This window comes from Pezoporus flaviventris, unplaced genomic scaffold (assembly GCF_033815535.1).
Source record: "Pezoporus flaviventris isolate CSIRO_AGI_PZ_B2104156 unplaced genomic scaffold, CSIRO_AGI_Pfla_v1 ptg000002l, whole genome shotgun sequence".
Taxonomy (NCBI): domain Eukaryota; kingdom Metazoa; phylum Chordata; class Aves; order Psittaciformes; family Psittacidae; genus Pezoporus; species Pezoporus flaviventris.
In genome coordinates this window covers 32,064,793-32,082,115 of record NW_026892550.1, presented here as the reverse complement: position 1 = coordinate 32,082,115, position 17,323 = coordinate 32,064,793, and the positions used below count along the sequence as shown (strand labels likewise).

The window sequence follows — 17,323 nt, the reverse complement described above, 5'->3', positions numbered from 1 at the left end:
ACAAAACAATCTGTGCTGTCCATTGACCTGAGGTACCATAGTTTTTGTCAGTTTATTATTTCCAAGAGTTGCAGTGTTTTATGCTTTCCATCTCCTCTTTTGGGCTTCTGTGGTAGGAAGGGAAGCTCTTGCTGTTCTCCTTCCAGGACTCCAGACTGTCCGAAAGTGGAACCAAGCAGTTTAACATTCCATCTGAAACTAAATGAAAAGCAAAGTAGGTTATTGGTGTTGAATATTATTATCAACTCATATGCATATAACACATTTAGAAAGTTAGTTCTCGCCTGTAATTCAGGTAGAAGTCATGACTGCAGACTCATTTCAACTGATGTTTTCTTTCCCCTAGTACATGTAATAGGTTTGTTGGCCACTTGTCACCGAAAAAGTCACTTTAACAAGCATGAGGATTAGTTGGTAATTTTTCTTGAAATCTTTGCAAGCAGTAAAAAAGTAAGGGTTGGTTTCAGCTCGTGCTTCCCTGCTCGAAGAGGAAAGTCTTGGTCAAAATAAAAGCATATTGGCAGGACTCTGTGGGGAAGCTGGTGGTGCCATGTGTCATCCCTTGAATTGTCAATCTCCTGTCTGTTCCTCCCTGCAGTACGACTTTGTGGAGCTCCTGGATGGCAGCCGACTGATTGCAAGGGAGCAACGCAACCTGCTGGAGTTGGAGCGAGCGGGGCGGCAGGCGAGGTCTGTCAGTCTCCATGAGGCAGGTTTTATCCAGTATTTGGATTCTGGCATCTGGCACCTGGCCTTTTATAATGATGGGAAAAATGCAGAGCAGGTGTCTTTTAATACCATAATTATAGGTAAGCATAATTTTCAAAGCTCTTTCCAAATGCTAGGCTCTGGTCAAGTTTTTTAGGAATAAAAATAGGTTTTCGTAGTTAAATGATTTGGCTTTTTTTCACAGGTTTTTTGCTTTTATAGTCTCTTTTGCTAGTCAGAATAAAATGCAAAATGTATATTTTAATTACTTGGTCTAAGGCATAAGGAGTATACCTTCTTGTAAAACAGTGCCTAAAAGGAGAACACTGTTTTGAAGCATTTGTTAAATGACACAGGGCTGACTTTTAAGTATGGAACTCATACAGTTTTATCATTATAATTTTAGCCTTTTTGTTAGAATGTAAAGTCCTAAGATACTAGAGGCATCAGCAATAGAAAATCACAGCTGTTCGTACTCTTCAAACAAACCAAACATAAACGCTTCTCTCAGAACAAGAGTGCACTGTCAGTTAGTAGCGGTTCAGATGATAGGTACTTCATGCGGTGGGCATCTGTAAATTGTCCTTCTTTTTTTCCCTTTAGAATCTGTGGTGGAATGCCCCCGAAATTGCCATGGTAACGGTGAATGTGTTTCTGGATCCTGCCATTGTTTTCCCGGGTTTTTGGGCCCCGATTGTTCAAGAGGTAAATCAACCCAATGCTTTTCTTGAGTCAGTTTAAACGAGCATGGAGGCAATTATGTCAGGAAAGCAACTGCCATGTGATTTGCTTCTTAGACTTTCTTCTCTGTAGAGCTGTGGTAAAGAATATGGCTTTAATTGTTTCTGCTGCTTTTTTTTTCACAGCAGCCTGCCCAGTGCTGTGCAGTGGCAATGGGCAGTATTCCAAAGGACGTTGCCTGTGTTACAGTGGCTGGAAGGGCACCGAGTGTGACGTGCCTACAACTCAGTGCATCGATCCCCAGTGTGGGGGCCGGGGCATTTGCATCATGGGCTCTTGTGCCTGCAACTCTGGATACAAAGGAGAAAACTGTGAAGAAGGTAAATGAATAAATATTTACTCTAGCACCTGCTGTTGTTGGTCAGGTTTCCAGCTGGCACATCCAGCTCTATTGATTTTGCTAGATCAAGATCATACGCCCTAATGCTATTTCTTCAAAAATCATTGTTGAATACTAAAAATCAAGTTTGGGAATATCTGTTATCACTGAATTCTACAGAATTATTATACTTTATCTATTCTCAAGTAATCAGTGGGAAAATTCTTAATAATATGTGATATCTTTCTGCCTGCCAGTATATTTTTATTTATTTTTTCTGACTGAGGTCAGCTGAGAAGAAAGTACACAAAAATAGATGTTGGAATACAGGAAGACTCACTAAATGTTCACAGTATAGGTTAAATCATTAATGTATTGTGTTTGTGTTAGTGATCTTTTCCACCAACCACATTGTGGAAAGTGCTGATTCAAATACATCAGGGTAAAAAATGATGCATCATTTTTGTATTCCAGCAATGTGCATAATAATATCCATTCTGGTGTGCTGCAAAATGCAGTTCATTTTCCATCCTATTTTTTTAGGGAGTAAAAAGCACCATTTTCTTCCTCAGTCAAATTGATTTTATTGATTTCCACATACAAAGTAATGCAATTAAGTCTCTGGAATTAAATTTTCAGACCATTGACCCTACAAGTGTAACATTTTATTGAGTCAAATTGCTAAATTAAATCTCGTCATCTAAAGCACATTAAAGTGAATTAAGACAGATAGACAGTGTGCAACTCATTTATTTCTGAAACAAGTTGAGGGTCCTATACAGCTGTCAATGGTCTAATGGTGGATCAGGTCAGTTCATACTGAGTGCTGCAGGGAATGCAACACTTGTTACACCCTGATTAGGCAGAACAGAGATCAGTTGCCCAAAACCCAAAGCCACTCTTGTTGTAATTCAGAAAAATCAGTAAACCTTGAAAGGTTCTCTGTTAACTTAGCAGTAGCCTGTAAATGTCTTGATGCCAGTTATTTGCACACACAGATTTCACAGTACCAGGGAGTGATGTGGAGGTGAGGTGTTTTTTCAAAGAAAAGTGATGCTGTGCAATTAGTGACAATAAAGAGTGATTTACCTTTTAGCCAGAGAAGGGAGGCTGGCACCAAGATACCTTTGTCCACTCTGTCTTTTCGTCACTCATTGCAATGAAACAAAGGTGAACTTCTCAGCTTCAACCTACTAATGTTTACTTTCAAGATGAGAGCAATGCTGCCAATTTCACAAGGTCTTAAAACATGGATTAAGCCCAAAAGTGCTGTGAGCATCTAGGGGTTGATTACTATTGTTAGGAATGACAAAATTAAGCTGAATTTTCTCATCTCCCTGCAGCTGATTGCTTGGACCCAGCCTGCTCCAGCCATGGCGTATGCATCCATGGCGAGTGCCACTGCAACCCAGGCTGGGGTGGCAACAACTGTGAAATCCTGAAAACGATGTGCTCTGACCAGTGCTCTGGCCATGGCACCTACCTGCAAGAGAGTGGTGCCTGCACCTGTGACCCCAACTGGACAGGTCCAGATTGCTCAAATGGTAAGGGTTAAAAGCACACACTTTACATAAAATGACATCTTGAATAGCGGCATTTTAATGAGATGATTGTGATAGGGCCTGACCTGCTGAGCTGATAGAAGTCTTTGAATTGACTGAATTGATTTAAAGGTTCAAAATAATTGATGAATTTGAGTACTTGGAAATCAGTGTATTTATTTCTGTCTTCTAGCTGCCTTCACTTGGTAACTTCAGGTACTTCACATGCAAGTACAGAATGTTCTTTGTACGATACACGGATCTAAGTATCATCTTATTTAATACATCTATTTAAAAACTTTACACTAGTGAAACTAGAGACAGTCACATTTTTAAAATCTCTCCAGCTAATTGGAGGTATTTTTCTTGAAAGACGGTGTTTGAGTTTGAAGGCAAGGGAATGCAGGAATGAATCCTAAATAGCTTTCAAGGAAGAGCACAGGCTGCCAGGGTGGAAGGAGTTGGTAGGACTGAAGAAGCAGAGGGATTTCTTGAAGTCTGAAACTGATCTTATTAAAACCACCATCTGAGCTTAGAAACAAAAGGAGAAAATGACTGGAGGTATTATCATGGAGAGCAGAATCTAAATATTTATAAACTATGACAGCAGCCTTTTGACAAATAGGAGTTTTTAGACTATTGTTTGGTAGCCACGTATCAGAAGAGAAATCATGTCTAACTGTGAGACATACATTTGTCTAAAACAGTTCATCTAACAAGTCGGATGATTTTGTTAATGAAAACTGAACACATGGGCTAGCTGAGTTTATGCCAGCTTATGAATAAATATAGCTTTCTCATGAGGAACTATCTTTTTAAAACAAATGTACTTCCTGACCAGGATCTGTGATACTGATGTATAATGGTATATGCATACAAGAGTGATAGGACAGAGTTACAAATATTCAAGAAAAAGTGATAAAAGAAAATGTTATCTTGTATTAAATTTGTTTAGAAGAAAAAACTCTTCTCTGAACATTTCTAGCACTTAAAATGGCCATTTGTGAGAGAACCTTTCTAGTTCTCAGGCAGAACATGGATCCCCTATTTCTTGACATGGTATCCTCTATGGTCTTTTGATGATTCTGTTATGCTCCATCTATTACTTATGTTTCAAGGAATGATTTGCCATTAAAATAACAATAAATATTTCTGATCTCAGATATTTCAAAAGCGTCAAAATCACAAACCAGCTTTGTAAAAACATGCACAGACTATTTGCTGAAGTTGTGCAAAATGACCTTCAGACTGATACACCAAAAAAGTAATTCTTGCTCATAAATATGTTGTTAAGCTGCAAGATGGAAAAAAGAATGAGTTATTTCTATCAGAGGGGTTTATAGGTTTGAAATCAGCAGAGCTTTCCTCTGTCTTCATCCGCAATTTGTCTATTAATTAGCCTTTCAATTCCACTTCAATTAAATTAACTCTAATTAATAAATTCATTACAAAGATTGACATACCTTGCTCAAAGATAGTGTGCTATAAACTGATAAACACCTTCACCCTAATGAAAAATTGATTAGATTGAAGAGAAATAAACCTTTCTTTCTTGGAGCTGCGTTGATGTTTTGTGACTCTTAAGTTAATCAAACCATCAAATAAAAAATGTAATTCAAAGTAGATATAAGATCCTGTATAGAAAAAAGAAATAAAGAAGGGATGAGGGAAATTACAGCTGTCTTCCTCCACAAAGGTTTTGGTCTGTTTCTTATGGGAAATGTCACAGCTCCTTGATACTGTGTTTAATGTTCCACAGCACTTTGAGGCAGTGGTTATAGTCTATGAGGGAGGAAAAATACTGTTAAGTGGGAAACTGGAAACCTTTCTTGCACTGAATGCTTTATTCTTCTGCTGTTGAAAATTATTTCAGTCTTTTATTACTGAACTGTTTGTTGTCTTTTACAAGAAAACAAACCTAAATACAGTACTTCTATGAACCGGTACGTGGTTACAGCCAGCTGTATGCCAAGGAACTAAAGAAGTCCCTCAGGCTGTATTGTATCTCCTCTTGTTTTCCTGTTGTCTGCTTAGCAGAAGTAAAGTTTGCTGGAGTCTGACTAAATGAACCAAAACTGTAAAAGCAAAATCTGGCAGTCTAAATTACCATCTTGTATTAGCCGAGACTTACATGCGTTGTTTGGCCTCTTGACTACCTTTGGCTGTTAACATATTTTTCAATTATTCTATCAGTTACAAGATCCTGTTACTATATGTAAATGACAAGTTAAATTGCTGTATGTTGATTTATTTTTTTTTAACAATCTATTATTTAAACCAGACTGTTCATAGCTGTCACTGATACAAATTTACTGAAAGTAAATCATCTTTTATATTTAACAGATGTGTCAGTATGTCAGTATGGTACTAATTTGTCTCACTAAGGCTGATTCTTTATAATGAAAAAATGTGTCAAAAATGGCACATTTTTACTTTGAAAGAAAACAGGGAGCATAGTAGGGAGGGGAAACCTTGTTAAAATGAACTTTTGTTACTACTAGATTTTCACTCAAAGCACAAAAATGACCTAGGTATGTGTTGTGTTTATTCACTAGGATTACACTGTAGTTGTAGGTCAAAGTGCCATATAATCTAAGATAAAAAAGGTTACTCTTAAGACACAAAAACAGGACTGAAAATACTAACAGAAGAGCTATGGATGCTTAGGCACCGCTAAGTCTGCTGGATAACTAAGTGGAGCATAGAGGTAAAACTCTGTACTCGGTGTTCTGTTGGGTCTTACCTGAAAATGCCTTTCACAGTAAATTCCTTTGATTTAATTTTCAAAGATTTTGCCTTTCTTATTCTTCACATGTTGAATTAAAATGCAGCACTGCTAATTAATGCATACCCTCTCTCTCCCTTGTGTATTCTCTGCCTCCTTTTCCCTGCTCTCTCCTCTTGAATCCAGAAATCTGTTCAGTGGACTGCGGCACCCACGGTGTGTGCATGGGTGGCACATGTCGCTGTGAGGAAGGCTGGACAGGCACAGCTTGCAACCAGAGAGCCTGCCATCCCCGCTGCGCAGAGCACGGCACCTGTAAAGATGGGAAGTGTGAATGTAGCCAGGGATGGAACGGAGAGCACTGTACCATTGGTAGGCTGTCTATGCTTTACCCTATCTTCACTGCAAAATTCAAACAGCCGGCCCTGCTGGCTACTACTTTGAAGCTTGTTTCTTCAAACAGAATATTTGCATGTGTCAGTCTGTGTAAAGGAGTTGATATTTTAAGAAAGAAAATGGTTATATAATGGCTCATCAGTTCTTCATACCTAGTTTGTCATAAAAAGGAGGTAGAAGGATTTCCTTCTCAGTCTTTTCCCTTTAACTGCCTTTTGCTGAGGGGGAAACTACCTTTACTTTAAACTGTAAATATATTATTTGATTTGTGCTTTTCTATTTTTATGTGATAGCTTTATGTCTTTTGGAAATGAAGCTTCCTATTGTTCTTTTTTTTTTTTGTATTTCTTTATGGAGAAGAAGCTCTAAAAAGTGACTTGCCTACACAAAAATGTCACTTCCACCTTGTAATAAATGTGATCTAGGTGCCCAAAATTATCTTGTCAACATAATGTTCCGCTTTGGAATTCTATCAGAGTTCTTACATGTAAATAATATAACAGCAGTTCAATACAGCTGATTGTAAAGAAGCTATCCTTATTACAGCTTCTATATTTCTGTAATCAAGTTAGTTTTAGCACCTGAAATCCTTTGGAAATTGCTGTACCTTTATCAGTGGAGATTTTCTTAGTGATTTACAGTCCATATGTCCCATATTCAGCAGGATATCCCTCTCCACTGCACAGGCCTTGGCAGTGAACAAGCATGAGAAATTATGCATGTGAATAAAGGGACTAAGAAAAAGTGGAGGAGGACTTGCCAGAAGGTTTATCATTTTTATATTGATTTTGAATAGCTGTAGTGCTAAGAAATTCCCTTCCACACTAATCCCCTTTTCTGCAAGATGCTGCAAGTCTGTAATAGAGGAGGAGAGTCCTATCCAAGCATTTTTTGTCTTGGCATAATCACACAGAGAGACTATTGCGTGACAAGAGGTAGGAAGCACAGACAAAGGAACTGACAATGATCTAACTGTAAGAGATTCCTAGCTTGTGCTTAGGTGTGTGGGGAGGGTACTGTTGCATAAAGCTCGGCAAAGGCTGTGACAGGAGTAACTCAGGAGTGGCTCTGCAGGTATTTATGGGACACCTCTCCCAAGTGTGAGAAGCATTATGGCTAAGCACTTAGAGGTGGATTGAACAGACAACAAAGGAGGTAGCCACAAGTCAAGAAAAGGCAAGAGTAATACCAAGTGATGGAGAAATCACAGATAATGCGAATAGTCAAAAAAAGAATTCAATAAGTAAAAAAAAACCCACAGTTTTATGTTTGGAGAGATGGAGGAGAGCCCATTAAAAGAGGTGATGTAGCCAAATCAATAGGACAGGACAGTAAGTCTAATAGCAGTAGAGCTGATGGATGTGAATATGGCCACAAGCTAAGAAGAGTGTAGAGAATTTTAACTTTCGTGGATGTTTTGGAAGCACTGTAATTCTGAATGTGTTAGCACAGCTAAGCCGTCATTGGAGCATGTGTATGTGGAAAACAGTAAAACCCAAGCTGTGCTCCCAGGTAGCTTATAGCCCTGACTGAGAGGCAGTGTGGTGATGCTGCACTTGGTGGTCACAAGAAACTGGTGTGAGCTTCAAGGGCAGGGAAAATGAGGGCCTGTTACAGCTGTATGAAGTGATACCCGCATCATTGCACCAGGAAGATGAGGCCACGTTTTATTTTGTAGAAGGGAGGCAGGTGTGAAGTAGTAAGATTGATTTGGGAATTATTTTTAACGGAAATCATGATCGATTTTGTTGTTGTTTACTAATGAGACTGCTCAGACATATGAGGGACAACCGAGGTGCATCAACAGAATCCCAGGGAGAGAAGTAGGGTTAAAATTTTTGAGGAGCTTCCAGAAACCACGCTGACAAGAGTAGAGAGGTGGGGAGTGAGCTGCTTTCTGAACAACAAAATAAAGTAAATATTTAGAAGGAGGATAAAGACTTTCCCTTCACTGCTTTAACTTGCCAACGAGCAATTACTCAGCAGATCGCTCTGCTGTTGGTCTCACTGACCTTGGCAGCGTTTCAGGGGTTGTAGTCACACACGGATGAACTGCTCTTGAACAATTTTTCCAACATATTAAGCACAAACAAGTTTCTCCTCAGCACTGGGCAAGCAGGTCTGTCTTCCCACCTGTTTATTCTTTAAATGGGTGTTTATTTTGTGGCTGCTGCTGCTGTAAAGATAGTTTGATTTGTTTATATTGCCCTTACAGCCTTCACGACAAGTAATGAGGTACAGGCTCTAGCCTGGTGCTATACTTATTTTTCTTGGGAGCCCAGTGTTATGGAGAAACCAGGTCATTTTATTGCTCATTTCCAAGAGTATTTCCACTTAGTGGGGTAAAAATTGCTGCCTCCTCAGCTTGGCAGGCAAAGTCATATTGCTTTTCTCTCACCTGCCCTAGAGTAGTTAAGTAGCTCTTTCTAAACAATAAATTTCAAAACACAAGGGACATCAGAATATTTCTCCATGCAAAACAGTTTTTATTGTCACCCCTTTTTGTAACCCAGGCATTTTACGCTACTTACAACTCTCAATTTGGTAGCAGAATTTGTGTTATGCATACAGAAGACTCCAACTCTGCCTTCATATATCTAAAAATATACAATTGCAGCTTTCTTACTTCCAAAAATCATTAACCATCAGCTGCAGTAGTGGGAAGTATTTTAGAAATTTATTTGTTGCAGCTATTAGCTGGAAGTCCCATGAAGTGCAGCAGCCTGAATTTACAACTTCTTTGGGAAAGACATATTCCAGAGAAGTTGTAAATTTTAAGGGCAATGCACTTTATTCACTTTCTGGGAATGGAATAGCCCACCAGATCTCTAGCTGGATGCACAGAAGGGGATAGATATGTATGCATTAATCACAGAGGTGCTAACTGGAATGTGTACTGATTCATCTAAATCCATAGCTTATTTGCCCAAAGACATTATGGTCTTTTCATGAAGCATGAACACTATTTAAAATGGTAAAAATATTTTGCACCTCAGCCAACAATTTATATGTATTTCTAAATGCTGACTATCTGTCCAGTCTCATTTTCATTTTGCCCACTGTCTGTATTGTTAGTTGACATGTGTTAAAGAGAAGGAAAGAAAAAACAAACCTATATTTTAAATTAAAGCAAGATAGCCCTTAGTTTTATTTCTCATTAATATCTTTTAAATCCTAGACTGCTGCCTGAGTTGGGATGATTTTTGTATGTGCTTCAAGCTATTCAAATGGGAATTTGGTCAAAGGACCAAAATTTAGTTGCTCTAAATTTCCACAGACCGTTTTTTGTTTTAATGTTAATGTTTCAGGACATTGAGAAGCAAAATCATAGGTGATTGCAAAGGTTTGCTTTTTTAGTTCAGAAAAAATTTAGACATCTGCTTGCCTAGGTTAAGCATCAGCATTTCCCTAAGGCTAAGGATCACAACACTGGAATTGAGAGCTGATATACGTCTATATTTTACATACTTTGATTTGTGAGAGTGAGCAGAACAGGCTAAATAAAGGAGGGGTTTTCTCTTTTTTGAAGCAGTGTGTATAGTAAGGTGAGCAAGATTGTTTTGACTAATGCAGTAAACCTGATGTGTGCTGCTGGTATCCACTGTTCCGTTATGCATCTCTGGCACAGGGTAGCTACCATACCTCGTGTCGGCCACACTTGCAAGTCATTGCCTTTGCTCTAAACACATAGTTCTAAACATTTTTATCAAAGATGTTCAGCAAATAAGTACATAGTGTTGTGATTAAATGAATCTAAAAAGAATTAACAAAGCTCAGGATTATTGCCATTGTTTAGCATATTACTGGTTTGAACTAAATATTGGCAATGTATGTTTCAAATGCTGAATAATTTAAGGTATCTAACTTGCTTACTGTCATGTCGCTCCTGAAAATTGTAATTAGAGTCATAGAATGGTTTTGGTGGAAGGGACATTAAAGGTCATCTACTTCCACCCTCCTGCAGTAAGCGGGACATCTTCAAGTAGATCAAGTTGCTCAGAGCCACATCCAGCCTGGCCTTGAATGGTTTCAGGGATGGTGCATCCACCACCTCTCTGGGCAACCCGTGCCCACCACGCTCATTGTAAAAACTTTCTTCCTTATATCTACTTTAAATCTACCCTCTTTTAGTTTAAAACCATTACCCCTTGTCCTAGCAAAACAGGCTCTCCTAAAATGTTTTAAAGTAATGTTTTACCATTTCCTGTATCCCCATGAGAACAGGCTAAATCAAGGGTTTACTGCAAAGCTATGGAAAATCACCTGTTAATTGTTTATTTGATCTGGGACTGACATTCTTGGCTCTGAGGTGAGCATCCATATGTCATTTTGTGAAGCTCAGCCTGCATCCCAATGTGATACAAGACCACACATGCACAGCTGGTGCCCAGGTGATAGCCTGGATGAAAATTTGCTCTGTAATTAAGTTTTTATAACACAGTTGTGCTAAAATACATTTTTGTTTCCTTTCTGTCCTGGCTTGCAAGAAATTCAGTGACCCTCTCCTGTCTGAGTAGTTGTTTTGTGAGATTGGAACAGGTATTATATCAGAAAGTCTATTATTTTTTGTGATACGACTAGCATATACCGTAAGTATATTTAAGTAACTGTCATAGGAAGTCCATAAATATGAATACTTTTCCAGCTGCTTTTCCATTAAACTCTGCTAGCTGAATGAAATCAGTAAATAATTATGTTGGTGTGGAACCTGCTATATCCATGTGCTGTGTAACATCTCAGTTTTACAATGCAGCTTATTTTTTTCTATAGACCAAATTAGTTTTAGAGTAATCTAAATTGCAAATTGGCCAATTTGCATTAAAACTATGCCTTCTTGTTCAGATTTGTCAACACCTCTTTTTTTAAAAGTCCTTAACATTAAGCATGGGTGGGTAAGACCATCTGTTTATGGAGCTTGCCTGCAGCTCCATTACTTAACACATGAGACAGGTTACAGCTGTTTAATTGTTATCATGTTGAACGATTATCTTTCAGTCCAAAATTAATATTTATATATGCATTCACAGAAAGCATGTCATTAAACATAAGTGATCTAAATGTGCATTAATGTCATTAAGCATTCATATTAATCCCTCAGGAGGACTGAAGTTAGCATTGTGGTTCTTTTCATGCTGCTTTCGAATGCTTTACCTGGTACACAAAACTGGAATTCAGATCCAGTGGCAGTCCACTGTAGAAGAGTACAGCTTGTAATATGTTAATATTCTGGTGAGAACTGGCATCTAATTGGTTTATCTTCTAAGAATTTCCCCTAGAGGAAAAAAATAAAAAAGGACAGCAAAGTATTTATTTTAACCTTTGCATGAAAAGACACTGACATGACATTCAAACCACACAAAAATACATTTTCTTCAGCAAGAATTTTCTAGTTTCAGCTATTTTAGCTAGAAAAACAGGAAAGTCATCTAGTTTACATATTCAGAATTATGAAAAAAATAAATAACATCTAAAGCATACTCCCCTAAGTGTGTTTCTGTTAGTACAAACTCTATCCTGTGACTGATTAAAATGGTTTTCTGACTAGGGACAAATATGCAGGCGTTTGTGTGCTGGTTTTCTGTGTGACCATAAGCAGGATAAGCTCAGAAGTACTGCTAATGTTGAGGAATGATAAGAAGTAATGTTTTCCACTAAGTTATATGGTCTGCACCTGCTCTTTTCAGCATGTGTTTAGCTTAGGGCTCCTTATATTACAGATTTCAAATATGACTACAGGGAAATGGCACTTAATCTCTTTAAAAGATCAGAGAGCAAGTCAAAACAAATGTGTTTCTCCTATTAATTAAAGGAAATGCTTATAAAAAACTTGATATATTTTAACGTATTTCTGAAGTTTGGGCTTGATAAAGTCAGCCATGGACCAATTTGAGGGCGTGATAGATCTCCATGTTTGCAGGTGAGAGGGAGAGCAACATGGATAACTGGTATTAAGATGACCAACATCATTTTAATGTTGATGTTAAGTTGCCAAGGATGGTTTACTTTTCTCTGAAATTTAAATTGCTGGGAATATTCACATTTCATAGAGTTTTAACGTGTCAGGTGTTTAATTAATGTATTCATGACAAGAATTCTTTATAAATTTTAAGATTCTTCTGAGAATTCCAGAATTTTGATCAGAAGGAAATTTTTGTCTTCAAATTAGGATAATTACTGCTGTATGTGATTATCAAAATTCCTAAATTCATGTTATTCCCTAGTTTTGGGTTAATGGAAAAATTTCATCTTGAAAGTAAGCTTGTATCTGAATGAAGGTATGACCTTTGACATTCAGTTTATTCCCAGATAAAATCAACCAAAGTTTCAAAAGTAATTCTTTCAAATGTCAGTTAGTTCACCACAATATTGTGATGAAATTCTGATGTCAAAACACCTGACTACATTGGAGCTGGGGTTTCACCACAATATTCATGTCTGTACCCTCAATACAAATACTCCATGCAAAAGTGAAGATTACTTTCTTTTCACCCAGAGGATTGATAACCACAGTTCAAGAAGATTTCATAAAATATAGAACAAATGTGGTTTTGATCTTTTCTGTGCCTGAAGGGCATGCCATTAATTTGCCATGCCAAGCCTTGAATAGGCAAAATATTTGTACATTTGGCAACCGTAAAAATATTGAATTACCAGGTAAATTTAAGACAGTGCATGCGTATCTGAAGCTGTGAGAAAAGTGAATTCTTGCTCAGGCCTTAACACATTTCAAGACCAAGTATCTCAACTACAAGTTATCTGTTAGCATACTTTAAATTGCTAATTGCTTGATTTGCATTTAAATGAGGACCACATGTGAAGTTCAAGTTAGGCACATTTTCAGAAAAAGGATCCTCTGAGATGTGAAGAATTGAAAGCATGTTGCAAAGCTTACTTGAGCTGAAGTGGCCAGAAAATACTTGCTTTTGTTTGTTGTATAGCTGCATGCTGGTCAGACACATTCTGAAAGTACTTCCAGCCAGGAAGAAAGATGGAAATGAAATGCTTCCTCTCCCATTCCATCCCCTAATACATTTTCAAGCCAAATTTATCTCTCGTGCAGTACTTAATATAAGCGACAGGCTTTACCTGCATGTAAGGCAGGTCTTTGCAAGTTTGTCAGAGGTCTCAAATAGGTTAAATTTTTCCAGCCTGTACACCTGGGGCAGTTTTAAATTCTTGATGTCATATACCCTTTCTTCTAAATCAGTTTCCAGCTAAATAGATGTTAAATAGAAAACAACAGTGCTCATCAATTTATCAGTAGTTCCAAACTTCCTATGTCTACTATACCTTTGAAGGCAACTGAACCTTTTATTCTATGATACGCATGGCTTTCTAATAGTAATGAAATCTTACTTTATAGTAAAATTGGCATGGACTCCAGAACAAAAAATTCTAAAGGGTAGTAGACTGATGTGCCTTTGTACATAAAAGCCCACAAATGGTTGCTGCAAAGAACGATTGCAGTTTTGGCAAAGGATAGATTGCAGGGAATTCAGGTTTCTCCTCAGAAACATATGCAGGAAATATTTCTGCTGCAGGTCTACATGGACACTGGAGAAAAGTGCAGAAGTGATAAAGTATGATTTCAAGGTGAGGATTGTGTTTTAGCCTGTGTAGGAGGAAAACAAAGAAAATTGCCTGAAACTATTATTCCATCCATATGTTCTCCTTTACAAGAAGGGCAAGATGGGAATTTAGGAGTAAAGAAGTATCAAAAGGGAAGAGTGTTTGTAATCCTCCTCTATTGGCAGCAGTGCTCTGAACATATGGTATGTCTAAGACAAGGTTCTCATAAACTCAGAGAAAGGATGACGACCATGAGCTGCTCACAGTGGAAGAACATGTGCTTTCAGTACTGTTCAGTGATGAAAAGAGAGAATTAAATTTGTAAATTATACCAAAGCTCGCTGCCCCCAAGCACTTTGGAGGACAGGACAAGAATTTAAAATCACTCTAACAAATGGCACAGACTATACAGAAAAATAAGGTGTGATTCAACAAATGGTTTCTGTGTTCAAGAATAATCGACTGCACAAATTCATGTTAGGAAGCAGCTCGCCCGGACTCAGAAAAGGCTGTAGTGGATGATGAATTTGACATGAGTGGAAGACATGCTTTGAAGACAGGTTAGAACAGTGGCTTTAAAATTTTATGAATTCTGGACTCCTCTAAGTTTTCTCGCAGAGGTATGGAGCTCCTCAGAAATTGCATATGGATGCATGGCTTTGTTTGGTCACTCTTTGAGAGTAATACCAGTTGCTTAAGGGAATCAATACACTATTTCCTAAGTCTGCTGTGGGTAGAATAGGAAATATTGGGATTAGGTATCAGAAGGGATACTTTGTTACATATTTTTTTACATTCAAAAGATATTTTGATTGTCAGGATCGTTAAACTGTGGCTGGGTGGAAATGCAAGGAATTTAAGGGTGGTGTGGTAGCCAGGTCAGAAGAAGTAAATCACCATGAACTGACTGTTGAATAGATTAGACAGGTCAGATCAGAGCTGTCAACTCTGAGTTTTGTGCCAGATTACCTAAAACAAGCACAAAACCCTGTTTACACAAGCTCCATTTCCCCCACTACTTGCAGTGAAACTCTCAAAAGTCTCTTTTTTGTGGGCAGGTGTCTGTGAGACCACTGATAAAGTGTGCCCCTCATCCCCTGCTACTTCTTGGCTGTGAAGGCAGTAAGAAGTAGTGTTCATAACTTTGTTAGCACAAACAGCAGAAGCATAGGTGGTTCAGCTAAGCTTCCCTGTTGCTCACCAGCAAAAAAAATGTAATGCCACAGAATGGAATCTCTTTTATTTCTCCCTTCCTTTTTTTCCAGTTTATGTGCATAGAACTCAAGAACTTCCAAATGCCAAAAAAAGCATGTTAAAAAAACTGAAGTTGCAAAATCAAGAACATAATGTTAGGAAGCCACAAGAGAACTCTTTTGGGTGTTACTATCATTATATCATACAACAGAAGATATATTAATTATAGCATATACATATCATTGTGATAAAAAAATATAGTGATAGCTTTAACTACTCTTCCCTTTGCACCTGATGGACCTGACTTAAGAATGTTTGTTGCATGGCTGTGAAGGCTTTTGCATGCAAAAACTCCATTTATGCCAGAGACTCATTCATGGTATGATCTCCTGATTAAGAATGATTTTGAAGAACTGGATTCCACCTTTGCTTTTACCATGTATTTTCTGTTAGCTGTGCACAAAGGCAAAATTTAAGGGAGTGTTCTCTGACTGTTCTTCATTTTCTGGGGACCTGACGTGCTTGTGTGTGAATTGCCAAAATGCTGGTTTGTGTATGAAATGCCATATAATTCTAAGTATTCTGGAAAACCATATTGTGTTTTCAGCCAAGTAGATGGATTCTCACTTTGATATTTCTGTGCCTTAGTTACTCACTCGTAAAATGAGATAAGAATATACTTTTTGTTCACACCAGTAGTGTGAAGATACTAAATAATTTTGATTTAGAGAGAAGGATTATAGATTTATGCAAGGTGATGTGGAAGTGGAAACATGGCTGATAGAACATGTGTTGCTCAGATCTTCCTGTAAAAGATTTGCATCTGGGAGCATAAAGTTTGTATTAGCGGCAGAGATGTATATGCGCTTGTTGGCCAGTGACTGGGGATTGCTGTACTGCATTGTGGAAGGTGAGGAAAGTAAGCAAAGCAGAGCTTGCTTGGAGAGGAGCAGAACAGCGTTCTCCAGTGTTTCTTCATGCTGAAATTATTTCTTCATCATCTTTTTTTTTTCCTTCACCTTCATCTCATTTCTCTCTTTCTAACCTCTCCTTTCTGTTTTCTTTTAGAGGGAGAGGCTGTAGCTCCTCTAGAGGAAGAGAGGCAGCTAATAGTATTACTGGAGAGAAGGCAAGGGTTCAGTTCACACTTCCAAGGTGTAGGAAGCAAAAAACCATAAAAGTAGTTTTTAATTTAGGCAGACCTCGATCAACATGGCTTTGGTCACATTCTTTTGTAGTTTTGCTTCATGTCTGGTGGGCTATTAGGTCAAATTCTGCTCTTGCAGCAAAGTAACTCATGACTCTTGGAGGCTGTTTAGCTGATGCTAAAATGGGACTGTAAACACTACAAAAAGTATGTGGCGTGTTATAGTCTAGTGTACAGGTTACAAAGGTTGTGGTGGGTGAAGATGTCTGGTGGAGGATAATAATGTAAATAATAGTATAAATCTGCTATACAGTATTTAGAAGCATGTCACCCTTATAATCCTTTATGACAAAATAATCAGAATAAAGCAGTGTTATATGTACCAATTAAGGAATATCAAATCAATGGGTATGTGACTCATGCTAACTTAAACAGGAGCTGATTGGGATAGATGGATTTAATATGTACTTTTATTCTGTGGCTATTCCATCATACCTGGAGCATATGAATAATCTAAGGAGGACACTGACTTACATCTCTGAAAGGAAACTAATGGGAGACATTAAAGTCAGGGTTCTGACGAGTTATGAAATATGCTGTGTTAAATGTGAATTCACCTGAAGTTATCAGTTCTTTGTAAAATACATTTGTCTGCCACATGGTTATATAAATATCCACGCATACTGATTTATATTTTATGTTGTATTAATTTTGAATGCCATTTACATCTTCTTGGATTTTGACTATCCTAGAAGATGCACAAATTTTATATCTTCATTTTTGTTATTCTGCGTTTTGGAGCTATACAAAATCCCTCTACTCCTGGACATAATACCAAGATTTTAAATGTCACAGTCATCACCTGCAAGAAAACCCTTGTAGGTATATTGTCTGATCTCTTCATTTGATTTTTCAAGGAGTTAACATAGCACACATGTGCCAGATGCATAAATATCTTGCAAGGGAGCACCATGCTGAGATGC

General features: G+C 37.9%; 1 protein-coding gene across 7 annotated transcripts in view; it reads left to right on the top strand.

Moving 5' to 3' along the window:
- The window catches only part of TENM3 (teneurin transmembrane protein 3), a 1,360,315-nt gene that overhangs the window by 1,276,081 nt on the left and 66,911 nt on the right, over window positions 1-17,323 (top strand). For all 7 annotated transcript variants that reach the window (XM_061474586.1, XM_061474595.1, XM_061474622.1 and 4 more), the window contains 5 exons: window positions 599-809; window positions 1,312-1,413; window positions 1,575-1,769; window positions 3,112-3,312; window positions 6,221-6,406. In XM_061474586.1, the coding sequence (XP_061330570.1) occupies window positions 599-809; window positions 1,312-1,413; window positions 1,575-1,769; window positions 3,112-3,312; window positions 6,221-6,406 (895 nt within the window). The remainder of the gene's footprint in view (window positions 1-598; window positions 810-1,311; window positions 1,414-1,574; window positions 1,770-3,111; window positions 3,313-6,220; window positions 6,407-17,323) is intronic.